At 41.5% G+C, this 13,015-nt stretch overlaps 1 protein-coding gene across 1 annotated transcript in view; it reads right to left on the bottom strand.

The window, feature by feature from the left end:
* Nucleotides 1-13,015, bottom strand: part of ALK (ALK receptor tyrosine kinase) — a 281,080-nt gene that overhangs the window by 222,923 nt on the left and 45,142 nt on the right. The window contains exon 2 of the mRNA XM_014277243.3: nucleotides 9,160-9,279. Coding sequence (XP_014132718.2) covers nucleotides 9,160-9,279 — 120 coding nt within the window. The remainder of the gene's footprint in view (nucleotides 1-9,159; nucleotides 9,280-13,015) is intronic.

The raw sequence follows: 13,015 nt of genomic DNA, 5'->3' as shown, positions 1-13,015 counted from the left end.
GACATCCACAGGCACTTTCATTTTCCTCCTCCGGCCCTCTCCCCCTGACAGTTTGATTATGGTGCCTACACATACTCGATAGCCAGCTCGGCTCCCCCATTCAGTCTTCCCAGAACCTCCTCCTCAAAAGAGAGCTATCAATCAGTTGTGGAGCCTTTAACGCAGCAGGCCTCTGACCTACAACTGGGACAACTTAATTGCGGTATGTGATTAAATAACAGTCGTCACATTTAGCGTTATGACCCCTGCAGACAACTAAAGTCTCTGCCTGAAGGGGGAAAAGTAAAGGAAAAAAGGCAAGTAGCAATGCCATTTCCTTCCCTTGCAATGAATAGCCTACAGAGAAGTGGACATGATCTAACATGCCTGTTATGGTCAAGCTGAATGGCCTTTATAACAGGTTATTCCTTGAAAGAAGCAGCGCCTTTGGCTCATACATCTGAGAGTGTCTGCTATTTAATGAAAACATACTTGCATCTTTTACAGAACTTGATAGTCGCCCCACGTCACCAGAATATCTGCACTCTTCATAGGCTCTTATTTAAATTAGTGTCGTATCAGACACAAATTTCAGTGCTATTATCCTATTCAGTACAAAGAAATGATGACAAAGACATGCTATCTGATGCAACACAGCAAAGTCTATGCAAGCAGCATCCAGTCTTCCAAGCCTAACGTTAGCTTCCTACCCTCAGGCTTTCCTTCTTTCACAATGTCTTTCACTACTGACAATGTAATATACTTTATTAAAAAAAACATTATATAAAATACATACATTTTTTTCACTGATAAGCTGCTCTTGGTGTGGCAGCTGCTATAAGACCATATAAACCAAATCTGAAAATACAGAACTTTTACAAAATTTGAATTGCTGCCACAAGTCATCTGCCATTTTTTATGCTTATGCATAAAAAAGGTCTTTCTCTTTCCTTTTTTACTTTTGTCTTAAATGTTTAAATGTGACACCAAGTTTACTTTTTTGTTGCCCAGCTAAGCGTATAAAGAAGTAACCATGTGCCTTCGGAAGCTGAATAAAGCTATTCTGCCCTATTCTGAGAAACAACAGTCACTTCAGGAAAGGCAATTAAATCCAACACAACTTTTAGTGATTATTTTTTACACCTACTACCAATATACATTGACTAGATACAGAGCTTTAGACCTTGAATAGTGTGCTTGGTCAGTAAAGTGTTTTTTTCTGTGATTTTTGGTGTGTTTTTTTAAAGAGATGTCACAGAGATTTATATCTGGTATATGTATTTATGCCACAGCTATATTGGCATTATAGATCCTAAATGCTGTATAGGAATTTAAATTCCAGAAAATTGCAAAGTATCTTTTTAAATATATTGCAAAAACCTCAAACCCTTGTCCAACATTCTTTTGCACTGGCAACCACTGGACACCAGAGAGACAGAACAGCTCACTTACTAGAAGTCTATTTCATCATCATTACACCTTTACAGAGGAAACAAAAGTGATGCTTATAATCAAACCAAGATAAACATCTGTTTAAGAAAAGCTGAAGGTATCAATCATTTCAGTTTCTAGTATGTGAGAAGATACAGGATACCAATGATAGACTGAAAAGTAAACTAAGTACTATCGAACTGAAAAGACAGTGGTATCTGTGTGTGTGTGCCTGATGATGTCAGTCCTATGAGCAGCAACTACTTCTGTTTCAGTTAAACAGACTACTGTTTTCTAATAAACAAATGACTTAAAATAGTAGTATAAATAATACCCCAAAACACAATAATCTGCAGGAAATATCCCTTTACATTGCTGCAGGTCAGATTATGGATCATTCGGTCTTTGGATCATCTTAGATCATTTGTGTAACCACAGGTCACAGAAACATGCCTTACCTAGAACAAAAATAATCTAATTTAAAGAGAGGTAAAAAAAGCCAGTTCTTGTTAAGAAGCTATTCTGATTATCTTTTCTTCAGCTGCCCAACAACAGGCTAGGTTTATTTGTTTTAAACCACAAGTCCTCTGAAGCACAAAAAATTTACCAGCAAGTAATTTCCACTTAGCCTGCTCCTTTCTAGTTCTACATGTGTCTGACTTAAAAGGGTCCTAATTCACTCCTGGTCTGCTGACTCTTACAAATCACTCCTCCTCCATTACTCTCAGCTGGTCAACTCTTTGAAAAGGTGTGGTTGCTTTCTTACCTCACTATAATAGACAAGAGAGCAGGTAAAAGGTTTTCTGTTCTCAGAAGGACCAGCCTGGAGATGTACATCCTAACAAGCATCTCATCATCTTAAACACGCTAATCTGTACTACACCTACAGCACAAGCACACGATGTAGAGGTCACTTACACTGGCTGATCAAAACAGGATCACAACCTTCCTCATGAACACACCTCCTCCAGCAGCAGCAATCGCAGCAACAGTGTAGAAACAGATAAAATATTCTTGTGCAGGATGTCTCGTTTTATACAAATATTGACAGATATTCCTTGTGGAAGAGACATAATTTAAATTGTATAGTAGAGATGTGCTCTGCTGAGTGAGCTTTGAGACCTCCATCAATACCCACTAACCTCTATTATACTCATGTTATAAGGCCTATAAGCTTTTAATTTATGACAGGGAAACGACAAATTGATTTCCCAGTTATTAATCCTACGGACAGAACCAGTTCCTAAAACCTTCCCCATTCCCTCTGGATAGAAAAGGGCACAGGGCATTCAATTTAAGGGTTTTGATTGCCTCATCAGGTCCTTGTGAATTCCTATCCGCCAATACAGGGGTACACATGTCGGGTGACACAAGGAAGCCTGCAGCAGTAAGCACTTCTCCCCCAAAATGGAGCATAAATAGGAGACTGTGGTCTCTGGCTGTCAGCTCACCGGCCGGGTGAATGCCCAAGGAGACAGCACATGGAGGCCAGGGCCTTGGAAGCGAGCATCGCCCCCCTGGCACGAAGATGGGGTGAAACCCTTTGCCAGTGGGTCTCTAGTGACACTTTCCACCGTGCAACTGGAGATACAGCAGCAATTTAACATGAGCAAAGCCACCCCACAAGATGGAAGAGCACAGAAAAAAAAAAAAAAAAAAAACACATGAGGGGAAAGGGAGAAGATGTCAGTGGCCATGCAAATTAAAGAGGAAAAACAATGGCAGGGTTTAACCGCCTTTTTCCTGCCGAGAAAGCAAGCCTAAAGAGCCATGTTCACCTTCTTCCATTGCGCAGCACTGAGGAAGGGCAAACTGGCACGTTTTAAGGGATAGTATGACACGTATATGCCTGCTGGGCACCCCAGGCCTTACTACCCCTAGCAACTGCCTGTGCCGACAGAACTGCCGGGTCTTTGGGCTGCCGCTCCAGCATCCCCCTGCACCAGCAGGGCTTTATGTACGCTGCCCTGACCTTAAGTTTACTGACAGGAACGTCGCCATTCCCTCATGACAAGCCTCTCCTCGGCGTGACACACAGCTCGCCTCAGCCACACGCCACCGCAGCCGCCATTTTGTGGCCTTGTGGAGCGGGCCAGGCGCAGGCCCCCAGCCAAACCCCAGAGCAGGGTGAGGCAGCCTCACCTCGCCTCACCTGGGTGACGGGGACGGGTCCTTTCAGCCCGCAGGGGTACGGAGGGGGACAGGGGGTGTCCCGGTGGGGCTCAGTGAGGGCACACCTAGGGGGCTGGGCTCTTACCCATGAGGGGACCGGCGGGCGGCAGGCTGGCCCTTGTGTGTGCGCACCTCTGAGGGCTCGTCACAGCTTGCTGTGTGCGAGGAGAATTTCAACGTGGCCAGATTGTCCCCGCCATCCTGGGGGTGTCATGGGGGTGTCACAGGGGCATGCTCCCTGCCAGGCAGGGTCAGAGCTGGCTGCGCCAGCACTGCTCATCCCTTCAACGCTCACCTTGAAGGAGAAATGCTCAGCTTTTCCTCAGGAGGGGCTATCAAAGTTAGATTGCATCCTGAAGGAAAAATGTTTTAGAGGCGGCATAATTCCACCAGTTCTGTAGAAGAGGGAATCGCCCCCAGGAAGAGCGCTGGGGCCTGGGTGCCCGGCGCAGGGCGAGCTGCCTGCCTCCCCTCATGCCACAAGCGTTTCAATTAATCCTCTGGGGAGCGAGCCACAGCTGGACGGGCCACTGCTTAGCGAAAACAGCAATAATGCAATCATTCATTTATTTGTTAAGAGACTCTTTAAAATGACAGCATGTACTTTCTATCCACCCAGCTCCTCAGTGTGCACCAGGGACTGAATCACCAAAATCTCTGACAGCTGCTTTGTTCAGTGGAAATCAAGCTACAAAGAAGAGGGCCAGGACTCCTTTATCAATCAATTATAAGCACAGTCTTTCAAGACAGCTAGATAGAGAGGTGCGATGAGGGGGTGTTGGGAGAACAAGCAGCAATAGCTCTTATTTTCATTCCTCCTGCTCCAAGAAATGACAGAGCTCATCTTCCACACAAGAAACATTTGTCCACCAAGTCTCCCATGCATGCAGCAAAAACAATAAATTAAAACGCATTCCTAATGCCAGGGCGGGCCAAAGGACTGAAGTACCAACTAACAGCGATTGTTAGAAAATATGCTCCAGCTGGCACAAAACAGTGGTTAGATTAACTGTCATATTTTGACAATTCATACAAGGGACCTCTTGCATTAAGATTGAAAGATCTCTAGAGAAAATGAATACTTGAGAGACAGGGAGAAAAACCATTTGTTGTCTTTCTGTATGCTATTTTATTACTGAAAAAATTTTGAGCTGTCACTGGTGTATTATCTGCAGATGAAAGAGTCTATAAGAATAATTTGAAAGAAAGTAAAAATCTGTCCCTAATAAGATTTTTTCTTTCTAGCTTAGCACAGCCTTCAGTTTAGCTAGGTTTTCCTGTAATTTTCCTCCCCCGGGATTTCAGCATGATTGCACATGGCAAAAATACCATCTAATTGTTAAACAAGAATTCTTGCATATGTATATGGGGTCACAGCATCCACTATTTTATATGGAGCAATTCTATTAATCTGGTGTGAATAACTGCTTTTAATTGAAGTCTTGCCCTAATATATTCATAACACTATTTCCAAAACTATGTCAAAGTACTTCTAAGATTGTAAAAAGGATGTGTTTGAATTAAGGTAGCATATCACTCTTGCAATCTCTCTTTTCTGAGAAAGCACTGATTCATTTTTCCTCTGGGACAAAGTGTTACTCTCATTCCTCTCCTGACTCTCTCTCACCCTCCAAACAGGAATTTGTTGTAACAATTAGTTCATATCCATGCATCTCACTGTGCCATGCTGAGCCAAGTATCATGATAGCTTTATCATTCTGAAGTTGTCAGTATTAGTCTGATTTGTGGTAGATTTATAAAACGAGTAGTCATGAGAACCTAACCATAACACAAATTCATCTGGCTGGTGCCCTCTTTCTCTCCATCTTTGCTTTGCCATTCAGACTCACTGAGTTTCGTGTCAGCAGTATCTATCTGATATCCAACTCACATGAATGAAATGGTATTTTGAATGGATGCACATGAGTATTTGAATTCAGCAAGTTGCACACAATCTACCAGGAAAAAAAAATTAATAATCTGACACCTCGCTGAGCAACTGCTGTGCCACTAAGCATCAAATACGCAGTGAGAATGACCCCAAATTATTCCACACTAAAATTAGTCCAACACTTTTTTTTTTTTTTTCCTTTTAGAAAACCCAATTCAGGAAATCATGAACTCATCACAGATGACATTCCATTAGAAAGTGTAAAAAAACAAAAAAAACAAAACCAACCACCCTGTCAAATTAGTTTTCTGAAGACACAGGGCTGAGTGAAATTATTAATAAATTGTTAATAGAGGCCATCCCTTGGATTATGCTTTCAGTACCTATAAAATCAAAGCTGTGAATAATTATGGACCCTTGAAGGTATGTGCTCCTCCTCTCTGAACTCACCTTTTGTAGACATTTTTAAGCACACTAGTCGTTTAGTAGCCAAATCTGCTATTTCCCTACTGAGTTTTAGTCCCAGCTAACTTTGGAATCCAAACCATCACTATTTTGTAAACTTCAGAGGGAAAAGAAAGAAAGAAAGAAAGAATTCTGTATTTTGCACAAAGCTGGTTCAGAACAGCCAAGGAGTTCAGCTGCTACTGGGGGATCTGGCAAAGAGATGCACAATCAGCACGGTGGCATAAGAATAGTTAAAAAGCAAAACCCATCTGCTGTTTCCCAAACAGTCCAACATGGCAACACTTATGCCTGTTACTTTCATGAAACGTTTTTCTTTCAGAAGAGAATTTAGATGGGCTGAAGTGCATTTTATTTTTTTTTTCCAATCAGTAGCACTTTCCACAGTTGCCAGTGTACCCTGCCAGGATCACGCTCCAGGTCCAGTGCCGTTGGCTGGCCGGGGGGATTTGAAGGGTGGAGCACAGACGGGTGTATTAACTGCACGAAGGCTTCCAGGCCTTAAGGGGCACCCATCATCTGGAACCCCTGTTACAGAAGCTTAATGGATTTTATGCAGTGGACAACTGATTCCTTATACAATACCTATCTATACAGAAAGGAAAATTAATATTCAACCAACCAGGACAAGAAATGAAATATGTGGCTGGGTGCAGTTAATCATGTAAGCCTCAGGACAGAGTTCCATCAGTGCCGCAAACGGGAGATTAATATGCTACCGTAAGTTCACATATGCAGAATGCATTAGAAGTTTGTTCTAGCCACAGGAAATAGTCTGAGTGTACCTCAAAGAGAACAAAAGACAACACAAAAATATGGAGATTTAAAGACTCCTTCCCTGCAGGCTGAATTCCCAGATAATTTTGACTTCATGTGGTTTGTCTTAAGTCTTTGTTTTCTGAAAGGCAGGTGGATTTTGCATCTCTGAGATGGTAGATAATTAATCAATGCTTGGATAGAGACAAATCTAGAAACCTCTAGACAAAATAGAAAAAAAAAAAGGCCTTGTGAATGCATCACACTAAAGTATCCTGTTGTGCCAATGATTATCTTTAAGGATTGCTGCATATACTTTCAAAGATATCATCAAGCATGGTTCCTGCCAGAACTACTAGATGCAGTCTGTCAGAATGTTTAATTCTGAGAGAAGGAGCAGAGAACTTCGTTGGGCAGAGGGAGAGGGACCCTACACGTCAATTTACTCAGCCTTTCAATCAAAGAGATTTCTCCAATAGCAGAACAGTGGGAAAAGTAATTAAGACAACTAATATTGCCCCACTCTAGCAATGTCAGCCAGTTATATTAGACAGGTCCCATCAGATGATTAGGCAAACAAAGTTTTGACAGAAGTTTTATTGAGCACACTGTAATCACCGTCACACTGGGAGCAGCAAGGAAAGCTTCTGACAGAAGAGGAAAACACTCTAGTAGTAAAGGACTGCTGGGTTTTATTTCTGCTAATGATTTGTTGTGTGATTTTGGATTAACCACTTAATCAGAAGGCAGGGGTGTGTCCTGGGACAAGGTTACTTGCCTAGAGCTTGGGCAGCCTAGCTTTATCTTCTGCCTCGCTCTGCCGAGTCCCTGTGTGACCTTCAAGGAGCTCCTTAGACCCAGAGCCAATAATCAGCTGCTGAAAGGCACTGTCCATCCCTGTCATGCTCACAGCAGTTCTGGACAGAAATCTAGATCCCTGGGAAGTTTACTAATGAACATTCAGATGGATATAAGCAGCAGGTTTGCAGAGGAATAGAGAGTTAAGAATTGCCCTCTTAGGCTTGGACTGTGCTTACATGCTCTACTCCATGTACCCACACTAGTCCCCCGCACCTGAAGTGGTCAGCATAGTGATGGCTATGGGGTGTTCCAGTCAGAAATGCCTAACTTTGAGGGCTACTGCTTCCCCTTTAATTTAAAGGAGGTTCTGACAACTTTTAGAAATGTTAAAGTGTAAAGCTAGAAAAATTAATCCTGCCCCTCTTCAAAATTCTCCAGTAGTTTCAAGGTATTTGTCCTGAATTACACCTACTGAGGGAGAAAGCAGTTCAGACTTGCCCTGAGTGAAGATTGTATTTTGTGAAACACCTCATGAAATTCCTGCCTTTCCTTGCAAAACAGATGGTTGGAATATGGTAGAATTTGGTCTTGTGCAACCAGCTAAAATCATAATAAATCATTTCTGCTTAGATGCAGTTACATTTATCTCCATGTGATGTTGTCAGATAGAATGAATGCTTTTAGGTTTTAAGAACAAAGCCTTCCCTTAGAATAGTATTACTGAGAAACTGAAAGAGTTTAGGAAGAAGTAATAAAGGATAAATTAAAAACCATTCTTGCAACTTCTGAGAAAACCAAGTGAGGGGAAAAAGATTGTACTACTGTCCCTTCCAAAAGGAAATTGGTGTGTCCTCATCATTCAAGCAGATACAACAGCTAGGAGCAGATATTGTATGCCAGTGGAAAGAATATATATTGCACACATAAAAGGCTGCAACATAAATTTGAAGAAATATGGGACTCCTTCATATAGGTAGGTCAAACTTTTCCCTCAAGCAGATAATTACAGGCTTGGGGTGAGTAAATCTTATTAGCCTCTCAGCACCTTATCTCCCCTCATAGAGAGTGGTAGTAGATATATAGTAAATATATTCTACTTCAGTCACTTTCTGGATTGCATGTTAGATACAGCCTTATGCAGTCCAGTCCTAACCACAACCATTGTATTTCACAGTGGAATGGCTATGGATAGTCAGTAAGTAGGTCATACCAGAGAACAGATGAAAACACATTCCCAGATTTTGGAAGGGATGAGAATTACAAAAGGAGATGGCAGGAAAAAATAAGTTTGGTACACAGCTCATCTCTTTATAATATTGCTGGATTCCAACATACCACTCAAATATCACAGTCTAGCAATACAGTCTACAGCCCCTTGCTTTTGGGGGAACAGGGCAGGCTGCGGCAGCCCAGGCCATCAGGTACCTCTGTAGAGATGGCACGGCCAAGGCCACATCGGACTGGGCTGGGCTGAAATGGGACTCCTGGGCCCACGGGCAGGGTGGGGAAAGGCCCATGTGGTGGCTGGTAAGGGGCATTAAGGCTTATTAGTGCCCTATTTTATCAAGAATCATTTGACTTGTGCTGTTTCGCTCTAGTATTGTACCAATATCCTTGGGCAATTAGTTACAGCCTCTTTAGGATAACATATAAATGCTACTTACTGTGTCGTCCTCTATGGGAGTAGAAAGGGGATGTATCTCTCATGACCCAAGTCAAGTTCCAAGCAGAGTAACCAGGAGGAAGAGGAGGGCTGTTTGCTGGGAGATCCAAACTGCTCAGACCTTTCATTTAAAAAAAAAAAAATACAAACATTATGTATGACACAGCTGTTTGCATGGTACACATCAAATGCAAAGATCTTAAACAGCTTTATAGACGCACGCAATAAGCCTTTATATTCAACTACTTCTTGGTCAGTTCTTCCTTCCTGATACGTGCACTCACAGAGAGACAGGAGATTAATTGCTTTACATCACAAAATTACTATCACCTAGAAGAACTGTCAAGTTTAATCCCACACTGATTCCAAGTTCTTTTTCACCTTTCAGTCCCTCAATTTGTTGTTCTTTGAGGTTTTTAAAATTTTGTTAGCATGAGGAGATCCTGTACGCATGACAAGCAAATGTACCCAGCTTCTGTTCAACAGCCCAATCCATCTCAAAGATGCTTTGGGGAATTAGAATACGACAGTGACCCACAATAGGCAAGAAGCTGTACAAACCTGCACTGACTCTGCAAGACCATGATGATATTAGAGGGGCAAAGAGAAACAGTATGTGAAATAGCACACAAGGTCAATGAGCAAAGCAGAATTCTATAAGCTCAGAAAGCACAGATTTTCCCTGTGAACGTTTAAGTTGGATTTTCTCAAGACAACAGGATCTTGAGTATTCTCATCTCATTTTTTGAGGTCCTCAGGGGAAAGGTAGGATTTAACTTTGTAGAAATACAGACAGGCAAAACTTGCATTTGGGAGGTTTGTTTGATGGAACAAAATAAACCTCTGAATCGCTGATATGTTCTGATTTTTCACAGAAGCCATAAAGAATTTGTTTTTCAGAAGGAATACAAAAAGTACATTTTTGATCTATTCAGTAATTTTTTTTTCAAGTAAGAAATACTGCAGTTGCTTGCTTGAATCCTTCTAGTTTAGATGCAATGCTAAGCTTTCCTGTAAAAACAGTAAAACAATTTGGTACTACCTCAATAAAAAGTTTGGTAAAACTTTCTGTAACAATAGGCATTAACTAACTTAGGGTAGTAATTAATTCAGAGTGCTGAAGAACTGTCCTATTGAACGGATAAATAGTGACAGATAATAAAAGATACATTTAAGGGGCTAATAGTAAACAAGGTAAATGGCTGAAGCCTTGGGGAAAACACTGCTTTGATTCTGTTAAAGCTCTGCTTCCCACTTCCACTGAAGAAAAACTTGGAAATTTCAGGTGGACTTGTCAGAAGCTTAAATACCAAGTGTTAGTTGTGCCCCATCTCATTCTCAGTGCAAGCTCATTTTTAGCACACTCCTGTAACTGAGTAATGCTAGCAAAACCAAGGGAAAAATGACCATTCTTATGTAAGAGCTGTAACTCTTGCGCATTGCTTAGAGCAATAATCTTCAAGACAAGAATGGGCCTCAGGCAGTATTTTAAGCAAATCTTGAGTGGAAAAAACTTAATGTGCCTAAATGGCTCAAGTAAACCTGGTCTCTATGCTAAGTTATGGTACAATAACTAAATATCCCCTATTGTTGCCTGGAACACAGCAACACAGAAGATCAGGCCAGTGATTTATGAGGGTAGGTATCACACCTAGTGTCCTGCCTTCAGCTGTGAACGATGAAGTGATAGGTAACTATGGAATAATCTTTATATTGGCTTTTCCTTCCTAACATCAAGACATAGATGACGTGTCATTCAGTAGCCCCTGGGACAGCTGGTTGTGGCAAGTAACGTCAGGTTTCATTACAGTAGTTATAATAGTTGCTAGAAGAAGATTTTTTTACTACAAATGTGCTTCACTTTCATGCTAACATAAAATAATAATAATAAGAAGCATATTGATAAAAAATGAGCTCCTGAAATAAGCTAGCGTTAAAAGCAATGTATGTTTTGCCACATGTGGGATGCCTGCCCAGTATGGATATCCATGTTATACAACACCTGTACCCAGGGATTCTCCAAAATGGGTAATGATTTAATGCCCTGATCACAGGTCTCCCACAGACAAGGACTCTGGGGCCTCTTTACCCCTAACGGACCCAAATGAATGCAGACGTTGTCCATTTACTACTGATAGAGAGCCAAGCTGTGGGTTTGCAATCCTGTGAAAATTTCACACCAACCTGAAAAACTGAACTGCTCCCCATCTCTGTTCCCATGGCAAAATAACCTGAAAGTCACTGAGGTGCATTTCCCTCCCTAACACTGCAGCCACAGAACTCAACATTAAATCACTGCTGCTACCCTGGCCAGCCTCACCTGGGAACCAGTGAAACAACGATCAGCTGCAGTACCCCAAATTCCCCGGCACTCCTCACATTCAGAAAAATGCCTCTGCACGTTGTGTTCTTCAGAAATCATGCCTACCTTCAGCCTCAGCTAAGTGGAAATGTTCGCTCTGTCACCAAGATATGCAGTGAATCATGATAAAAAATAAAGTTGAACATCTGGGCAGAGAAGACAGGGCAGTCCAGGCACCTGAACCTCCCCTCTATTAGCAGCAAAAGGCACATAAGAGATAACATGAAAAATTGGAAGTTTTTCTCTATTTTTAAGGATTGCAATGTATTCAGTTCAGTCCATTTTAACCTAAGAACTCCTTTTTCTCATATCCTTTAGGATTAATTTTGGAACTTCATCTCAAATGATCCGCTTGGGCTATTGGTCTGAACTTGAAGACAAGAAGATTGTATCAGAAGTTATGAATCTTTCCCAATTAAGTTATCTCCCGAGGAAGACGCTAGGTAAAACGTTTTTGTATAGCCAAGAGGCTACTCTTCACGGTGAGGAATGATTTGATTTTGAAGTGAGCTATAGGTTAAGAAAAGGAGAGACCTTTCCTCTCCCGCCTCCAGGGCATTTTACGTCCAGAAAGGCAATAACAGTAGACTATCAGCTAAACAAACGCATCTTGTGCAGCAAGGGCAATGCAAACGTAGATCACGCTGCAGCCTTTTTACAAAACAAAGGCTTTTCCCCCTCTCCAAAACTATTCCTATTGAAGCCAAATAGCACTAAGAAAATTCTGCCTCCTCCTTTTTAAATATGCTATCCTCCCATTCTGGTTGTTTGTACCAGGGTGCTCTGTCACTTGTCAACAGTAACCCTAACCTTTAAAAAAAATTAATGGATTAGCCACTGGAAGCTGACAGCTCCATTTTTAGTAGCCAAAAGTATGGCAAGGTACAACAGATGTTTCTTTGATATTTCTGCCTAAAGGAATATCCAGGGCCAAATCCTGACCCAAGTACTCCATCACAGCAAGAAACATGCACCTGAAGAGAACATTTGACATTTCTGTTTTTAAACTTGCGCAAAGGAATCTCCTTAGGGGATGTGAAATTCGTTCAGCTCACCAAGTTTTGGTAAAAACATAGAAAATGGCTCGTGTACTGCAGTCAAGCCTCAAGGCCACAAATTCATTAAATAAAATATTTACGTATCATTTTAATGAAAAATATCTCTTTAATAGAACAACCTGGCATGTTCACATAAAAATGGAAAACAGGAAAAGCTTTCTATTTGGGTCATTTTTAAACAAACAGGATTTCCTCCCTTTTTTGCCCTTTCTAGAAAAAGCAAGTATATCCCCAGCAATTAACATATGTACTTTTCTAAAGTTCCGTGCAGTGCAGAAATGTAATTGAACTTTTATGAAAACACCCATGCCTTTTTAAACCAAAACCTGCACCTACATGTAACCGAATACTGCTTATTACTACCTTTGGATATTGCTTCATTACTCAGAGGATAAGCTTTCTCCCTTTGCTCAGCTGTATTACTGCCAGTTTCTCAG

Source organism: Falco cherrug, chromosome 13, assembly GCF_023634085.1.
Source record: "Falco cherrug isolate bFalChe1 chromosome 13, bFalChe1.pri, whole genome shotgun sequence".
NCBI lineage: Eukaryota > Metazoa > Chordata > Aves > Falconiformes > Falconidae > Falco > Falco cherrug.
The sequence above is the reverse complement of the archived record's forward strand: the minus strand, read 5'-3'. Positions and strand labels throughout refer to the sequence as shown.